General features: G+C 50.2%; 1 protein-coding gene across 2 annotated transcripts in view; it reads right to left on the bottom strand.

The window, feature by feature from the left end:
• Positions 1 to 2,276: 2,276 nt before the first annotated feature.
• LOC126548054 (uncharacterized protein CG3556) overlaps positions 2,277 to 19,052 on the bottom strand; it is a 109,902-nt gene continuing 93,126 nt past the window's right edge. For both annotated transcript variants that reach the window (XM_050196134.3, XM_050196136.3), the window contains exons 6-8: positions 10,839 to 10,986; positions 9,839 to 9,978; positions 2,277 to 2,383 (exon numbers count right to left, since the gene is read on the bottom strand). In XM_050196134.3, coding sequence (XP_050052091.1) covers positions 2,316 to 2,383; positions 9,839 to 9,978; positions 10,839 to 10,986 — 356 coding nt within the window. In that variant the 3' untranslated portion in view covers positions 2,277 to 2,315. The remainder of the gene's footprint in view (positions 2,384 to 9,838; positions 9,979 to 10,838; positions 10,987 to 19,052) is intronic.

Below are 19,052 nucleotides of genomic sequence, written 5' to 3'. Positions count from 1 at the left end.
CGCTGAGCTCCCGAATCTCCTCCTGCAGTCGCGAAAGCTGGGCGACTTTTTCTTGGAGCTGGTCTGTTGCGCCACGATCATTGCGTTGCCTGCTGTCTCGTTGGAGCTCGGTGGCGCTCGTCGCCTCTTCAGCAGCGCATGACTGTGCAGCAAGACGTGTGTTGTACGGATGTTCGCCGTCCTGGCTCATCTTGACGGGCTTGTTGGGAATATCCCACTTTGTAAACAAAAATAGTAAGTTCTCTACCGCGGACTCAGCTAGCTAACCGCGCACTTGGCTAAAACACCAGCTCTGGCCGACAGCGGCCCGCGAATATGCCACTGTGGGCCAGAGAACACGACACAAAGTAAGGCACACGCGTACACTCGCCCCGAGCGGCTCCCACGCAAAAAGAGCGCCTCGCGAACTTGGGGGAGCAAACAGACACACAACCTTTCTCTTTGAAACGCAACTTTACTCTCCCGACACAGGCTACTGTACACCTCCAGGGTCATAAAACGCGGGACTCGAGGCGGAGGGAGATGCCTGCGGCCAGCGAGGGGGGGTCGAACCGGGGGTGGCGGCGAGGCTGCAGGCCTGCAGCCCGCCGCTTGCGGGATTGTCTCCTCAATGTGTTCGAGGCCCCTCGGTTACCGAGAAAAACAGGGCCTGGTAGTGACGGCGCCGTGTTCGTTGCTTACGTATACATCAGTTTGAAGTTGTTTGGTCCACTCCTGAAAGGAGGGGGTGTCCTGAGGAGCTAAGGAGGACCAGTTACGCCTAAATGAATCCCAATTTCTTTAATAACACGTTCAGGAGTGCGTGCTGATTGTACCTGCAGTTCAGTGGCTAGAATATAATGGTCGCTGCCCAGGTTCTCCACGAGATTGCTCCAAGTGTGTTGACCTACCCCTCTGGCCATTGTGAGGTCAGGGCACATGCGTCTGCTTACGCTGTTGCCTAATCGTGTTGGTTGATCTGGTTCCGTCAGCAGAGTCACGTGATGGAGCACAAGAACCTGAGCAAGCCGGCGTCCTTTGGGTGTTTCCGTTTGGTAACCCCAGGCCGGGTGTGGGGCATTGAAGTCGCCTACAATGACCATCCGTTTAGCCTCTTTGCGTAGATTGGCAAAAACATGTCCAAACCCATGCTTCCTCGTATTAGATGCGCTGTAAATATTAAGCGCAGACTGCTATGGGAGCGAGAGCGCAGGACCAATTCGAGAAGTATGTGCGGTATGAGTGACGTTTCGAGGGTGTGTTCGATAACAGCCATATGTTTTGACACTAATGTGGCTGTGGAGTGTGGTGTGCTGCTACAGCGCGTTTCCTCCCCGCTTTCCTGATTTGCGCACGACAGATTTAGCCACGATTGTCGGCTCCCCTCGCGCGCTTTCACTCGCACCTACAGCATGTGGCGCACGGCGACGGTGTTATCGCCCTTGGACTTAATGCGGTACATCATGGCGACGGTGGCAGCAAAAATGCGCCTGAAGGGTCCGTATGGTTGCTATCGCAATAGTAAGCGCCGATGGCGCGTAACATTGCCCAGTCTTCTGGGTTTGAAAAAAAAGCGGCGGCGTGCGCAGGGTTCCGCTCGTGTGGACATACGTGTCTTTATCTCTACATTTTATTCTCTGCTGCTTTAGCGCGCTCCGCGCTTCGTTGACTGACTGTCCATCGAGCAATCTCAGGAGGACGAGAAAATCGGGGCATCCTGCCTTAGCACCCCTGGTTAACCTTCCTGTCGTTCATTTATCCAAGTCTCTCTCTCGGTCTTTTCCCATTATACCCAACCTCGAGTGGACCATGAACAACATATTTAAGTACGTGCTGCGGATATGGGTTCGTATTTACAAAACACTTCTCTCCCTTAAGTGCCGTCCACGAATGGTCGTCGCCCCAGTGATTGTCTGGCTATCACAAGGCTCTTTGTCCTAAGTGGCGGACACCCGTGCCATGACTTAGTAAGGAAGTGCTCTAGAAGTTTTGTGGATATGGGTCCTGATCTGTAGTGATATATGGATGAATGTGAGGGAACTCCTTATTATGCATTAGTCCCCACTAAGCCCTATTTCTGAACGGAGGCCCGAAACACACGGCCTCGTTTGTCGAACTTTTTTTATTTGCTGAACTATATCTTAAAAGCATAGTTACCGCGTCGGAGCAGTGTGACAAAATTATTCGATAGCACTGAACACCGCATGTCACAAACTCACACCCATTTAGATCATAAGTAAGCTCGGAAGTTCACTTCCCGTGGCGTATGCCACGATAAATACAGCTCAATCACACGATGACTGGAACTGACAATTGAATTTTATTAGAATACGTGTTCAGTAAACTACATGTTTGTACCACATAATCACGTGATCGGAGTCTTTTACCAGGTGCATTCCAATTCCTGCAAGAAAAAAAAAAAAGAAACAGAAAGAACTGTCAGCTTGAACCCATGCACGAATTATAAGTTGCGCTCCACAAACAATTAAATGCATTGGAAGCCTACTATAATAGCGTACCCTAAGGGTTATGGGCGGGAAAAGCAGGAAGTAGGGGAGCGGGGGGGGGGGGGGGGGTTGAGGCGGGTGTTTCGTAGCAGCTGTGCTTTCTTTGTAAGCACGGGATGCCAATGATTAAGGGCTTCTGAAAACTCTGAAAGGTACTAATATTCCCGCAAAATGATAAAGCCATTTTTCGTAATTACCATATGGTTCAGCGAGCAAAACAGCCGGAAATGGTTTCTGCAAGGTGTTGCGTGTGCCGAGGTATGCGTGGCCGGCAGGAGGTCTTGACCCCGCTTCACGCAGAGTCAGAGACGAGGAGAGCTTTCTCGGCGAAGAATTCTTTATACAATGTGTACACGTTGGCGTGGTTATGAGGAGAGACCAACACAGCAGCTGCAAGCTGCTTAAATAACACCTACCTCCCCGTCCCCAGATTCCCCAGACAGTCCCTAAGGACGAACAATTTCGAGCGAGAGAGGGTCCGGGCAGCCTCCGTGGTCCCAACGCCGCTTTCAGTGGCCGGCGCTTCCGGGCACCGCGCTGCGCCGTCAGGCCAATCTGGCGGTCGGTCGGTATGGTGCGCCGGGCAAGTTCAATGGCCCGGCATAGGACAAGGGGAACAATCTGCAAGGCAAGGTGCCGAAACATAGCCCTTGGGTGGTCGGTAAAAGGGTTGCCCCTGGGCGCCGCCGCACAAAGGAGGGGGGGGGGGGGGGTGCATTGCTGCCCGCACGAGGAGGGGCCGAATAGCAGTCCATGAGCCGGCGGCCGCTTCCGTCGTTGACGCCGTGCAGCCTCGTGGACACCCAAGCCGTGCATTTAGTCGTCATGTGCCCGAAGCGGGCACCATGTGGGGATGAATGCTGCCTCCACGGTCGACAAACCACAGCACTGGCCTCCCGTCAGGCAAATCCCAAGGCACAAACATAACAAAGGTGAAAGCTCTCGCAGTGATTTTCGTTTCTCCAACGAACTTCTGAACGCTTTTCAGAGCGATTTCAACACGTGAAGACGACATACACAAACAACCTTGCCGTTTCAAATATAAACCCCATGGAAGCGATCTTGCGCGCGACAGCGACAGGCGATGGAGATGGCTGTCGCGTTCGCTCGTTGTCTACAAGTCGTACCCCATGCGAGCGACGATTTCGAGCGACGTCTCCCCTGTGTTGCGCGCATGAGGGCAGCAACTACGCGTCGGATCTAGTGTGACTCGTGTGTTATTAATTTAAGTTGATGTATTTTACTGTAAAGAGCAGCATAAAATATTTCCGAAGTTCCTGCAGTAGGTTCTTATTCTTGCAGGTATAAAAACTCAGCAGTTTCCTCGTTCCGTGCAACAATCAGTACTATTTGAGTAACATACATCCAGTCGCTCCTAGCACTTCTGGGCGACGAGTGAAGAATTCTAGATTTGCAAAACCGAGCTACAAGACCGAGCGATGTGTTCAAGCGACAGCCCGATCCGTCGCTCGAAGCCGTCGCTCGTCGCTGTCACCGACAAAATCACTCTCATGGGGTTTAGCCTTCATGCTGCTGTTGGATACGGACCCTTTTCCTGGCGTCACTCAAGTTCCCCGACCACATCCAATCGCCGTCGCATTCCAATTGTGGTGCGCCGGGGCGCGTGTTTCTATTTACGCCCAAGCCCAGCGCTCGACCGCTGTGCCACCATGCGCCGCTCGCGTATACCGCGTTTCTAGGTACTTTTTCCCCGAAGCGTCGCGGCGAGCACCCTAGATCCTTGTAGGTACTTGGTGGGACTAGGGAGATGTTATGCCTGGGCGCGCAATCTACTTAAAGCCCCTCCATCCACGCGCCTGGTCGGCGGAAACGTGGATGGAGGGGCTTTAAATCTGCTCTCCAAGCTACAGTGTACTAGAATACTAGTTCACTGTAACCCAGCTGTCCCTAAAAGAAAATAGGTTTTTCAAAACAAGCCGCCTAGGCTGTTTCGAAATAAGAGTTGCTTGCGGAAGCTGACGCAACACTGGAGGACATTTTTCGGTTTGGATAAGGGGATAAAGGGATATGATAAGAAGTTGGTCGTGGTGTGCGAGGCGCTTCGATCTACAAAAGCTGGGATAATCGTGGGGCATGGAGGGTCTCTCGAAACCACGTCATCGCTGCGCTCAAGCTTCCTTTCCTTTTTGACATCACTATATCTCTTCCAGCAGAAACAATAGCTAGGCGCTGGCGCCATACACGGTGCATATTACACGTCCAGCTACAAGAAAAAGAAATCACGCAGAAACTCCTCTGGGAGTTAGACTATGCGTATTTATAAGCAGCGTAAGCATTATGCCACTAGCTCATCTCCGCACAGCGCGGTGTCATTACCAATGTTATGTAACTTGATTAGGCCATTACTAACGACAGCTCAGTGGCGACACGAACAGGTGCCGGCGGCGGCGTAAGGAGCATTGATGACGCAAGCAAAGTACTGCAGGTGGAGGCCCGAGGTGCGCTGATGATGGTTCCGATCGTTATAAAAGCCGTTATCGCTCTTCAGCGCCTTATTCATCCGCGTGAAACCATTGGAGACTTTTAGCGTGTCCGCTATTCCGGCAAACGGGGGTGGTTTGGAGTGGTTGCTGGATGGGCGGGGGCAACGTGAGCAGCCGGAGCGGTGCAGTCGCCTTGGTGGCGTAGAACTCAACCAGACAAACACAGACCTAAACTTGCAGTAAGCTACTATATTCTGCTTCGCTGCTGGTGCCAATTTTCGGCAGTGGCGGAATTGTCCACACGATTACGCCGCTGTCCAAAATTTACACCAGCAGCTAAGCAGAATATAACAATTGGCTCCGTGTTTGTGTGGTTGAGCTTTGCGCCAATAGCTGGCGCCACCAATCTGGCCGCTCACTTTTACGCCCCCGTTCCCCCGACAAAGCGCCTGCGCTTGCCGGAATTACTGGACGCACTAAAATTATGTATTATTGAACCATGAACGTACTCAGGTGGCGGCTTCTTATGGCAATGCCGCGTGGGCCGCAGCTTGAAAGCGATCTGCGATGCCCATAAAACAGTGCCAAAAGCTCATAGCCTCGCGCGCTGTGTTCTTGCCGCTTACATTGTCTTGAAGAGACGCGCGCCCGCTTAACTTCAAAAGGGTCTCCGAAAGTTGCGGAATGAGGCGTTAACTGAGAGCACCGCCAGCACTGTGTTTTCGCCGCTTTGTTGCCGTTGAAGCGGAAGGCAGCGCAAAGGCAAATTCGTTCGCTACTGCGGGCGCTATCTCGAAAGCGGTCGTCTTATTACGGGACGGACGAAGCGACGGTTTTCTCTTTGGGTAAGCATACAATGCTTAAGCATTCAGAATTAAAATTTACCTACACCGCCTAAACTCTACGATTGCGGGCTGGCCCGAACACACCGCGCGCCCTGGCACAGCCAGAGACGCAAGACCAAATACATAGAAGGATCTAGGGCGCGTGCCATGGCGCTTCGGCGAAAAAGTACCTAGAAATGTGGTACGTGCGGGCGGCGCATGGCGGCGCAGTGATCGAGCGCTGGGCTTGGGAGCTAATAGAAACACGCAGCCGGGGCGCGTCTACCACGTTACCGGACCCGTCAGACAGGTTGGCGACCCCCACCTCATGCGCCGCACGTCGAGCTATTGTCTCCCCCCTGCTTGACTCTTCCCGAAAGTGCAACGGGAGGCTTGCACGGTTCCAGGTAGTTGAACTTGGTCCCGAGCAAAGCTGTTTTGCGGCTCTGGAAGGTCGTTCGAGAACAACCCGTCTCCTGCAGCTGAGCGCTTCCAGGCGAGAAGGCGACGCCGGAGGCAAGTCAACCCTCGGACAATGGAGCTCTTGGAGCGTGCCCATTGGCCGAATGTGACGGCACTGGCACGAACGCCAACCATTAGAGGAAAATGACGACACCTGAGCTGGCTCGACGATTGGCCGAAAATGACGTGACCCCGAGAGACCTAAGGAGTTAAAAGCAAGACAGGGAGAAGAGTCTTCTCATTCTTCTTGCCACGGGCCGCAGCGCCCGATTTGCTGCCGGCCGTCGATGACTTTATGACTGTTCATTACTTTGTGTTATTACTGTAAATAATGTAAATAAACCTTCAGTTCTCACAATCCTCCTCAACGTCGGCCAACTCCCACACCAACGGCAAGATCTAATACCACACTCGCTTTTTCGGCTTGCACATAAGCGCGCGTAACAAAAGTAAAAGTTCACAAAAAACTGTCAACGAGCCGGAGCGGGCACTGCACTTACGCGTGTTATTTCAGCGCAAACGAACCGGTGACGAGACGAATAGAGGCCACGATGATGCGCTCCCGACGGAAATGTTCGATTGCCCGCTCCTTCCGCGTCTTCTTCTCCGCGGGGGCGGAACGAAGCATCTCGCACGAAGCGCGCTGCTGCATCACGAGCGTCGCGCGCACGGCGCCGTAAAGAATACGACGCAAAGGGCGCGCGATTCTCCGGCAACGATCAAGCGGGGTAATCTTACCGCTCGACGGCGTCGCGCGGAATGCCACGCCGCCGCCACGTTTGTCGTCGCCGAGCGCCAGTAAAGCAGTTCATGGGGCAGTCGTTTACTGTCGCGCGAGTAGCACCAGGGGCTGGAAACGGCGGGACTCCGCAATAAGGCTCTCGTGGCCGTTGTCGACGGGGTTGCGGCCGTGCCCTGGGACACCCACAGCCGAACCGCGTGTACTCGGCTTCCGACGAATTCATGGAGCGGCGACCGAGCGGTTTTTCAGACATATCGATCGGATCCATTCCCCACCGCCGCGACAGCAGCGGACCGCTCTTTTTTCTCTTCTTGGTCCCTCGCACTCTCCTTCTCCAATTCTTTCCGTTAAGGATCGCACATTTCCTTTTCCTGCGCGGTGCCGTCGTGCGTACATCTGCCGCAGTTCGTCGCCCCCCTTCTGCATCTATGTCCGCCAGGCAAAATGCGCGCCCGTCCTTTATGGCTTATGTATCCATCGCGCACCGCCGAAGAAAGTAAGCCTTTGCATGGATCGATTGGCCCTTCGTGGACCAAACTTTGCCGCACCACTCGCACGTTCCCTTCACCACGTTGCTCTTGTCAGGGCCACGCGACGGCGCTGACCTCCTTCCCTCTACCCTCAATCGGACTGCGAGCGTCGTCGCACTCGCGTACGTGGCGCACGCGCTCCGAAGAGCAGGACGCCTCTTCGGCCGCGGCGATAAACGTGAGATGGGCCGTTTTCCTGCTCTATTCCGGCGTTTCCGAAGCGCCTTACACTAGACGGCGGCGGCCTTGAATGGTGAAAGGACTCGATCGTGCTCCTCTTGGCCGCCTCGCTGCTGCAGCCTCAGCGTCGCGACCAGCTTCCTCTTCGTTCCTCGGCCGTCGGCGCCTTCCCCTTTCGGCTCCCCTTGTTTATTTTCTTTTTTCCTCGTTTTCTGATCCCTGCAGTTCTTCCGATTTCTGAACGAGGCGCGAGCTAGTTGGTGGGGAAAGGCGGGAGGGGTTGTCTGCCGCTGTGTCCCGCGCCTGATCGTTGTTTCTCTCCGGCACGACTGTTATGAGAAACAATAGGAATCGATGAACGGGCAAAAGCAAAGAAGCGAACGCGTTCAAGGTGGCACACGGCAATCAGAGCAGTGTTTCTGGTGGAATGGTCTCGATCGAAAGTTCGATTTAAGGTCCTCTTACGCTCACCTATACACCTTCCCGGCCGTCTTGCCCCCGTTCTTCCCTCGTTTTAGCCCTCACCATTCCCTGTTCTTACCGAACCGAGCGTTCTGTTTCTCTTCCCTGATCAGAGTGGACATCGTTTTAAGGTGCCAGCGGTCGTTGCGGGCATACTTTAACGGCTTCATGTGTCTCCGCCTTATGATTCGAGGCAGCTGTTTTATCGACTCTCCTGCCCCCATTTTCTTTTTCTCTTTCTTTTTTTTCTACGATGTGTGCGAAAGAAATATCAGCTTTCCGGAGACGAATTGCTTGGCACTGCTTGTGCTTTAAAGGCTCCCAGAGATCGAAAGAACCATTCTGTTGCTGTCTTTTTCACTACTTGGGCATGTCCATGAAAATACTCTTGCCACCATTTCACCTAGCTGCTTGAAGGTGTCTGGCCAATCCCTTGGCCAAACCTTGGTCAATCCTTGGCCGATCCCGAGCATTATTGAACAGAACGTTTTCTAGAAGACGGGCACAACGCCAATATTCTTACCGATGCCACAAAAGATTAGCGATGACACGAAAGCTTACGGCACAGGCAAAGACTGGTTGTTGCATTCACTCGTTATTACCTCCAACCTACCTCCAACCTACCAGATACATCACAAGCAAACACGGGGTCTTTTATTTTTAGACAATACAAATTTCTATAAAAAGCCGCGACCGTGAGACACATATCGTCTTTGCATACGAACTCTACGCCGAGGCGGAAATACTCTAGAGCTGCTTAAGCTACTTTGAAAACACTAATTTGAATTTGCGATTTTTTGAATTTACATAAAATGGGTATGCCATAAATTGTGACGCCCTACAAGTTTTCCACATAAGCAACTGCCCTAAAGTTAATAATAAAAATTTAATCAACAAGTTCTTGTTAATTAGTATTTTCAGAGTAACTTAAGCAGCGGCAAAGTGTTTCCGCTTCGTCCTACAACTCGTATGCGAAGACGACAGGTATCTCATGGTTATTGTTCTTTTTTTTTTAGAAAAATGTGTAATGTTATAAAAAAGAAGACACCCTGTATTATGAGTCTGCCTTTGGTATCCGCGAAAATGACGTCGCTTGAAATCAATCAGGCGTGGTTTATATCGTAGACTGAGACAAAACTAAGCGCAGTAAGAGGTAACGAGTGAGAAGAGACCGACAAACATGACTGTCCTGTCTGTCTCTCCTCGGGCGTTGTCTATTATTGAGCTTAATTTTCTCTCAGCCTTCGAACATGCACCTGCTTGTCCAATCGTCTTCGTTAAGATATGTTACTTGTGGCCGAATAGCAGAACGTTCGTCGAGTCCATTACCGTAGGCCCGCGGCCTGAACCTACAACGTAGTCGCAATCATTGATACTTATTCCGAACTCTATACACGGGACCGCTTTGGACTCAAAGGAGGGCATTTCTTGAGTACAAGCTCTATAAATTCGATCCCCCTTGCGGTTTCTCAATGCCGAGTAGTTATCCACAACATTGTAAATCAGGCCAGCTGGTACATTTTTCGCTGCATAAGAATAATAAGAATAATAATTCCAATTTTATGAGACCTCAGCGCTTGCTCGCAATGCCAGCGTAGGGTTTCATGATTTACGTTTCCTGTTTGTGCAGCGCATTCATATAAAGCGGCCAATGCCGATGGCAGTCGCATACCGCGGCGTCATTTTGTGTAGCCGTCTCAGCACTTACCGACTGACAACGGCGTTACGAGCCCCGTGTCGAAGTTCATAGTGTGCGCCAGCCAAAAGTGGCCCGTCTCCACGTCGCGCGGTACTCCGGCCAAGGAGAGCACGTATGGACCGAGGCTGCTGGCAGTGTCATATTCGAATCTAAAAAAAAAAAAAAAAAAAGCAGGACATGTCGGTTGCGAGATCAGCGACGCCCACGCGGGCGCTGATTGCCCCGAAAGGGGACCAGGATACGGTATGCCATTAGAACGCTCCACTCTTTTGTTCTCCGAGCGCATTAAGGACGACAGGGCTCAGGAAGCACTTAATTATAGACTTCAAATTAAAATGCGCCTCTTTCAAGTCCGATTTACGATTGCGAATTCATTTCATTAATTTGCATCGCAAACAGAGGCCTCTCTAGCCATCTGCTAGGGGATTTGAAACTGCGGGTCGCTACAATCTGATTTTCAGACGTTGGAGCTTTCCTAATCAATATTGATGCATCGAATTGGATGCCCGATATCTAAAGAGCAGTGAGTCCTCGGAAGCGCATTATTGATTCCGACGTACATTACAAACGAATGGGTGCTGAGCAAGGGCAGCTTTGGATCGACCTTTCCCATGATATCTTTGAGAGACAGATGGCAAAGAATGTGCGATAATGTTACTGCAATTCTCATTTGAACACATAAAAAACACAAACTGAAAGACAGCTCCGTGCAATCTTCACGATGGGTCATGCGTAACTTCACATCAGCAGGCTCTGCGTCAACGACAAACGGCTTCTTCCGTTGTCTCAAGTCTATGACGCAGCCTTTTCAGACGAGAGGTTGCATTTCCGTTTAACGCATGTACCAGCCGCAATGTTCCCCGAGGTGTGTGTCATGTGGTGGTCGAACCTATAGAAATTTGAATCACTGTTGCGGATGGAAGCTTTTGGGGACGCACGCTTGCGTACATTACGACCACCGGTGCCTCTGGGCATGCGGTTCGTTCGGTTATTTTTCGTTGGGACGTACCTGAATCGGATGTCTTTTCCTGCGGCAGCCTTCATGACGTCGAACAGCGTGGCGTTCTGGCGTACCCACACTGTGGTACTCGACCGGTTTGTGGCGTCGTCGCCGACCCACAGTGAGTACCATACGGTGATTTCTTTTGGTTCTAACACTGCACAAGATGAAGCAAAGTGAGAGCCATGATCCCGTGGAAATCGGCGGAACAATTTTTTTGCAAAGTTCCAATGTAGCCGATCAAAGGTTATATTAGGAGACAATCCCAGTTGCGCCACAAACGGATCGAACATTACTAAAATAAAGTTTATTACACGGCTAGATTTTATTTTCATTTTTGCGCTCCATATATTTAGGTATGTTTTACTGCATTTGTAACTTGTTTAGCAATAACCGGGATATCAATCAATCAATCAATCAATCAATCAATCAATCAATCAATCAATCAATCAATCAATCAATCAATCAATCAATCAATCAATCAATCTTTTATTTTCTCTGAAATACAGAAGGAGACAGGGCTAAAAGCTCGCAAGCTTGACAGAGGCCCTACCCCGTTTTTCAACTTCGCAGTGCAGCAAACCAAAAGAAAACAGTTTTTCATAGAAACAAACGTTCGAGCGAAAAGAGAATAGAAGACACTAGGTAAGCAACAGCGTTATTCCCTGCAGTACAGAATAATATAACTATACGATGCGGGAAGGAAAGGAGCAATATAATTATAAAATGCACACGGTATCATCATAAAAACTTGTTCAGAAAAGAATTGTGTAATATTAATATTTGAATGCTCAAAAGGGTGAAACATTTCTTGGTTTAGCTCATTTAATAACACCGGCAGAGTAAAAGAGATAGATTGCTCAATGTACTATGCTCTAGGTGCGGAACTAACCACGTTGTTTAAGTCAGTATTAAGTTTCGAAACTAGGTTCCTTACAGAAATCTCAGAGTTAAAGATAGTTGTGTCATCTGCATAAAGAAAGTAGTTAGAAGAAACCAGGCAATTAGGCATGTCGTTAACATATATTAAAAACAAGAGTGAGCCAATTATGCGTCCCTCTGCTACGCCAATGTTTGTTATCCTTGATTTAGAAAGAACACCATTAATTCCATCTCCTTGTGTTCTAATTTTTAAGTAATATTGTATTAAAGTTAAAGCAGGACCTCTTATTCCGAAAGATTCAAGTTTAAAGAATAAAATGCGGTGGTTAACTTTATCAAAGGCTTTAGTTAGATCCACGAACACTGATCCAGGGTACATGCCCTTATCGATTGCTATCATTAATTCTTCAGTTAGGGCGATGAGAGCAAGTTCGGTTGAATAGCCCTTAACGAAGCCGAATTGGAATAGTGAAAGAATACTAAATTCAGATAGGTAATTAGTTAGGCGCTTTTCCTACCAGCCGTTCAATAACTTTGCTGAAGAAGGGTAGAATGCATATTGGCCTATAATTAGTAATCAAGGCATGGTCACCCTTTTTAAATACTGGAGTAATTCTACTTTGTTGAAGTTCTGGTGGGAAGGTTCCAGTCTTAAACATCGTAATCATCAGCATCATCATCACCATTATTATCATCATCATCATCATCATCATCGGCAGCAGCACCATCAGCATCACCATCACCGCCATCATCATCCTGTTTTATGTCCACTGCAGGACGAAGGCCTCTCCCTGCGATCTCCAATTACCTCTGTCCTGCACCAACCGATTCCAACTAGCGCTCGCGAATTTCCTAATTTCATGGCTCCACCTAGTCCTCTGCCGTCCTCGACTGCGTTTCCCTTCTTTTGGTACCCATTCTGTAACCCTAATCGTGTAGCGGTCATCTAACCGGCGTATTACATGACCTACCCCGCTCCATTTTTTTCTCTTGTTGTCACTTAGAATATCATCTATACCCGTTTGCTCTCTGATCCAAACCGCTCTCTTTCTTTCTCTTAACGTTATGCCTAGCAATCTTCGTTACATCGCTCTTTGCGCGGTCCTTAACTTGTTCTCAAGCTTCTTTGTCAGTTTCCAAGTCTCTGCCCCATATGTCAGCACTAGTAAAAGGCACTGATTTTACACGTTTCTTTTCAATGATAATGGAGTTCAACTCAACTCAATGATAATGCAAAGCTTCCGGTCATTGCTTCCAGTCAATATCTGTCGTATGCGATCCAATCCATTTTTATTCTTCTATCAATTTCCTTCTCATGATCAGGGTTCCCTGTGATTAATTGATCTAGGTAAACATACTTCTTCACAAACTCTAGAAGCTGACTGGCGATCCAGAACTCTTGTTCCTTTGCCCGGCTATTCGTTATCTGTCTTCTGCATATTAATCTTAAACCCCACTCTTACACTCTGTCTGTTAAGGTCCTCAATCATTTGTTGTAACACGTCTGCATTGTTACTGAATAGAACAATGTGATCGGCAAACCGAAGGTTGCTGAGACATTCGCCGTCGATCCTTACCCCTAAGCCTTCCCAGTTTAATAGCTTGAATACTTCTTCTAAGCATGCAGTGAATAGCATTGGAAAGATTTTGTCTCCCTGTATGACACCTTTCTTTATAGAATTAAGGTAGCTGTAGAACCTCTTAAGATATTTTCCAAGGCATTTACGTAAGCGTTCTGTACTCCTTCATTACGTAATGCCTCTACGACTGCTGATATCTCTACTGAATCAAATGCCTTTTCGTAATCTATATAAAAGCCATATAGAGGGGATTATTGTACTCTGCGGATTTCTCGATAACCTGATTAATGAGATGGATGTGATCCCTTGTAGAGTATCCCTTCCTGAAGCCAGCCTGTTCCCTTGGTCGACTAAAGAACAGTGTTGGCCTTATTCTACTGGAGATTATTTTGGTAAATATTGTTGCCGGAAAAAAGCAGGCCCACGAGTGTAAAAGGTTGTGTATCTACAACTGAGGTTAATGGCGTTCAGACAACTGCCAGACTTCGTCTTTTTCTAGTCCAATCCAACTTCTTCCTTTCCTGCACCGTAACATCACCCTCCCGGCGGAGTAGCTCCGTCCCGGTGCAAGTTATAGAGCCTCACTTAATGGGGGGACATAGGGCTTCAGCCTGGCGACGTGAACAGCATCGTTGGTGACGTTGAGAGGCACTGAAGGCTGACCGACTGGGGCGATCTCGTATGTCACGTCGGACTGTTGGCGTAAGATCTGGTACGGACCAGAATAACGGGAAAGTAGTTTTTCCGACAAGCCGACGCGACGTGAAGGCGTTCAGAGAAGGACAAGCGAACCAGGTGAAAAATGGGAGTCTCGCTGCCGAAGGTCGTAGCGTCGCTTTTAAGAAGCATGCGAGACTGAGGCGATGACGGGCGACTTCTCGGGCCTGGGCGGCTAAGTCAATAGCATCGCGAGCGTAACTAGTGCTAGGTGATTGTACTGCGGAAGGAAGCAACGTGTCGAAGGGCAAGGTGGGGTCGCGGCCATACAACAGGTAAAATGGTGAAAATCCGGAAGTGTCGTGACGGGACGAGTTGTATGCGAAAGTGATGTGTGGTAAAGCGACGTCCCAGTCGCGGTGATCGTCGGAAACGTACATGGCCAGCATTTCAGTTAGCCTGCGGTTGAGTCGCTCGGTGAGGCCGTTCGTTTGAGGGTGGTACGCGGTAGCAGTCTGGTGTTCTGTAGAACAGTAGCGGAGCAGATCATCGACGACCTTCGATAGAAAGTAGCGGCCGCGATCCGTCAGCAACTGGCGAGGAGTGCCGTGGTGCAGGATGACGTCGTATAGTAAGAAGTCGGCGACATCTGTAGCGCAGCTGGTTGGTAGCGCTCGTGCGATGGCGTATCTCGTGGCATAATCGGTTGCTACAGCAATCGATTTGTTTCCTTTGATGGAAATTGGAAAAGGGCCAAAGAGGTCTAGGCCCACACGGAAGAAGGGGTCTGTAGGGATATCAATTGGTTGCAGCAAACCAGCGGGAGGCGTAGCAGGCGTCTTCCGGCGCTGACACAGGTCGCAAGAAGCGACATAACGGCGCACAGAGCGATAAATTCCGGGCCAGAAGAAGCGGCGCCGCAGGCGGTCGTATGTACGAGTAATGCCCAGATGTCCAGCAGTAGGAGCGTCGTGAAGTTGCTGGAGCACGGCGAGTCGAAGGTGCTTGGGAACGACCAGGAGGAGCTCCGGGCCGTCAGGACGAACGCTACAACGGTATAAAGTTCCATCGCGCAAGGCGAACATCCGGAGGGACGGGTCATTGGGCCAGGAGCTTAGGCGTTCCATAAGCGTTCGAAGAACAGGATCTTTGCGCTGCTCGTCGCCAATATCGAGGAAGCCGGAGAGGGATAGAACACCGATGTCTGAGTCTGCATCGGTATCGTCCGGTTGATCCACGAGATTGCGGGACAGGCAGTCAGCGTCTTTATGCAGGCACCCTGACTTTTACATAATAGAATATGTGTATTCTTGTAGACGCAATGCCCAACGTGCAAATCGTCCAGTTGGGTCCTTCAAAGAGGAGAGCCAGCAGAGGGCGTGATGATCGGTTACGACGCAGAAGCTTCGACCGAAAAGGTACGCCCGAAATTTCGCGACCGCCCACACGAGCGCGAGACATTCTCTCTCAGTAATGGAGTAATTTCGCTCGGGCGTGGAAAGAAGGCGGCTAGCGTAAGCGATGACACGGTCTTGGCCCTGTTGACGCTGAGCGAGGACAGCGCCGATGCCATTACCACTCGCGTCAGTTCGTACTTCAGTGGGCGCAGAAGGGTCAAAGAGTGACAGAATTGGGGAAGTTGTATAAGCCGCTCAATCAGGGCAGAGAAGGCTTTCTCGTGCAGTGGTCCCCAAGAGAAAGAGATGTCTTTCTTAAGGTCAGTGAGAGGGTGAGCGATGTAAGCAAAATTTTTCACAAATCGCCAGAAATAGGAGCATAAGCCAAGAAAACTACGGACATCGCTTGTTGAACAAGGTACAGGAAAATTTCGCACGGCGTGAACTTTCTGTGGATCAGGTTGGATTCCGGCGGCGTTTACGAGATGGCCGAGCATGTTAATTTCACGGCGACCGAAGTGGCACTTGGAGGAGTTTAGCTGAAGGCCAGCCCTGCGAAACACGGAGAGTATGGTTGTGAGGCGCCGCAGCTGGCTCTCAAAATTCGGCGAAAACCCAATCACATCGTCGAGGTAACAGAGGCATGTAGACCACTTCAAGCCGCGGAAGAGAGAGTCCATCATGCGCTCGAATGTAACTGGCGCATTGCATAATCCAAAGGGCATGACTTTAAATTGGTACAGACCGTCTGGTGTGACGAAGGCGGTTTTCTCGCGGTCCATCTCATCGACGCTAGTCTGCCAATAGCCGGAGCGGAGGTCAATTGATGAAAAGTATTGGGATCGGTGAAGGCAGTCAAGAACGTCATCAATGTGAGGCAGGGGATAAACATCCTTGTTTGTTATCCTGTTGAGGTGACGGTAGTACACGCAGAAGCGCCACGAGTTGTCTTTTTTCTTTACTAAGACAACCGGTGATGCCCACGGGCTACTGGAAGGTTCAATGATGTCCTTGTCCATGATCCTGTCTACCTCTTTGTGTATGATGGCCCTTTCAGTCGCGGAGACAGGATATGGCCGCCTGTGAATGGGGCTGGCGTCACCGGTGTTGATGCGATGCGTGACAACAGATGTCTGGCCAAGTGGGCGGTCGTCCAAATCAAAGATGTCCCAATAAAATGACAGGAGGTGACGAAGAGCTGCTGTTTGCTCGGAAGGAAGGTCAGGGGTGATCATCTTAGAAACATCGTCCGCAGGCGTCAAGTACGGAGGAGTGGGTGACAAAGTTCCGTTGGTACTGAGGAAGGACTGAGAGGTCAAAGAAAAAATCTCAAATTCTTCCAAAGGAGTGACATGTGCTATGGCGATACTGTGTGGCAGCACATGCGACGAAAATCCAAAATTGAGGATGGATACGCGAGTGCAGTTTTAGCGGATCCGGATTAAGGTGCTCGGCAGGGCAATATTGCGCGACAAAACCACGTCAGTAAGTGAACATAAGCGTCCGAAGCAGAACATAAGCGGTGGGAAGCACAAGTTGTTGCGTCGGCAGGAAGCGGCAGAACCAACTGTACAACACCTGCGGAGCAGTCAATTTGGGCAGAGTGTTTCGAAAGGAAGTCGAGGCCAAGAATTAGGTCGTGCGGACAGTGTTCAAGGACGATAAATAGAGCAACGGTATAGTGGCCCCTAATGGTCTCACGTGCTGTGCACATTCCAAGGACAGGTGAAGTACTCCCATCGGCGACTCGCACAGTGCCCGGTATGGCGGGTGTCAGAACCTTTTTGAGCCTTCGGCGGAGAGCAGTGCTCATAACTGAAACCTGCGCTCCTGTATCAACGAGAGATCTAACAGGAACGCCATCAACTTCAATGTCCAGTAGGTTTCCACATGTAGGCAGGGTCAACCGAGGATTTGAGGGCCGGGTCAGAGTGGCAGCTTCACCTCTGGGAGCTGCACCGCCTAGTTTCCCGAAGCGAAGCGACCGGTTGCAGAAGGGGACGAAGAGCGGTGAACGAGGGGCTAACGGGACCTACGACCTTGCGGAGACGGGGAGTGGCTGGATCTTGGTGGAGCACTGTCGGCGTTGATGTTCCTAGTCAGCGTATAGGGCGAGAAAGTACGATTGTCCGGTACTTGGCGGTAGTGACTCGGAGACGACCACCGAGGAGGCGACGACCAGTGGTTGCGGCAATGACGGGCGATGTGTCCAATACGGGAAGAATTAAAGCAGATGGGTTTATCATACGCTGTGCGCCAGTCAGCTGGGTTGCGACGGAGTGGCGGAAAGCTTTGCGTCTGGGAGCGAGTGACCGGAGAAATCTGGTAGGTGTTTGTATGGCAGACCGAGCAGAGAAATGGAATGCCCAAACTTGCTCTTTCCTCCCGAACGACCGCTTGTATAAGGGAGATAGCGGGCACGCTTTCCCGACAGTCAGAACGAACTGGAGCCGGAGCCATGGCCTCAAGCTCACGGCGAACGATGGGCGTGATATCTCCCGGTCCTGTGGGCTGAACTAAGCGCGGCGGGTCTTCGCAAAAAGTCACGGCGGTATTGGGCAATCGGTGGAAAGTTTGAGCGACGCGGCGGCCCTTCGCTTGTTCGAAGCGCCGGCACTCCTTTATAATTGCATCCACAGTGGCACAATCATTACACATCAGGAGATTGAAGGCATCGTCTGCAATACCTTTCAGTATGTGACCAATCTTGTCTGCCTCCGTCATGTTGTTATCAGCCTTGCGACAGAGGTCCAGCACATTCTGTATGTAGACGACATAGGATTCTGTGGACGTTTGAGCGCGACATGGAAGTTCTTTTTTGCTGCCAGCTCACGACCGACAGGTCTGCCAAACAGGTCTCGCATTTTTTCTTTGCAGACATCCCAGCTCGTTAGCTCAGCTTCGTGTGTGTCGTACCATTGCCTCGCAGTTCCTCTTAGATAAAATATTACGTTTGCTAGCATCATTGTTGGATCCCACCTGTTGTTGTCGCACACTCGTTCGTACAGCGTAAGCCAGTCCTCGACGTCGGCGTTCTCCGTGCCACAAAATGTTCCTGGGTCCCACGGATGAGTGAGGATGACCGTTGGCACGGGATGCTGAGGCGTTGTCGCTTGTGTCGGTTGATTTGCCATTGTGGCGGCAGGTAGATGACGTCCGCTGCGAAGTTCCGTGATTGTAGCCCGCACCTTCCACCAAAATGTTGCAGGAAGAAAGCAGGCCCACGAGTGTAAAATAATGTATATTTACAACTGAGGTTAATGGCGTTCAGACAACTGCCAGACTTCGTCTTCTTCTAGTCCAATCCAACTTCTTCCTTTCCTTCACCGTAATAATATTTTATATAATTCTAGGAGTAAGCTAATGGGCGTATAATTTTCCCATTCTTTAACGTCTACTTTTTTGTGGATTAGTATAACGCTTACATTCTTGTAGCTTTCTGGGACCCTTACAGTCGATAGACACTTCGTATAAAGCGCCGCCAGTTTTTCAAGCATTGTGTCTCCTCCATCTTTGATTAAATCGACTGTTATTCCATCTTCTCCTGCCGCTCTTCCTCATTTCATGTCTTGCAAGGCCCTTCTGACCTCATTGCTTTTTATAGGAGAAGTTTCTGTATCCTGTTCTTTACTGTTTATAATTGAGGTATCCTGACTTCTCTGGGTACTGCACAGGTCAGTATACAATTCTTACGCTGCGTTTACCAT

This window comes from Dermacentor andersoni, chromosome 1 (assembly GCF_023375885.2).
Source record: "Dermacentor andersoni chromosome 1, qqDerAnde1_hic_scaffold, whole genome shotgun sequence".
Taxonomy (NCBI): domain Eukaryota; kingdom Metazoa; phylum Arthropoda; class Arachnida; order Ixodida; family Ixodidae; genus Dermacentor; species Dermacentor andersoni.
Note: the sequence above shows the minus strand (reverse complement) of the source record. Positions and strands in the feature narration are given on the sequence as shown.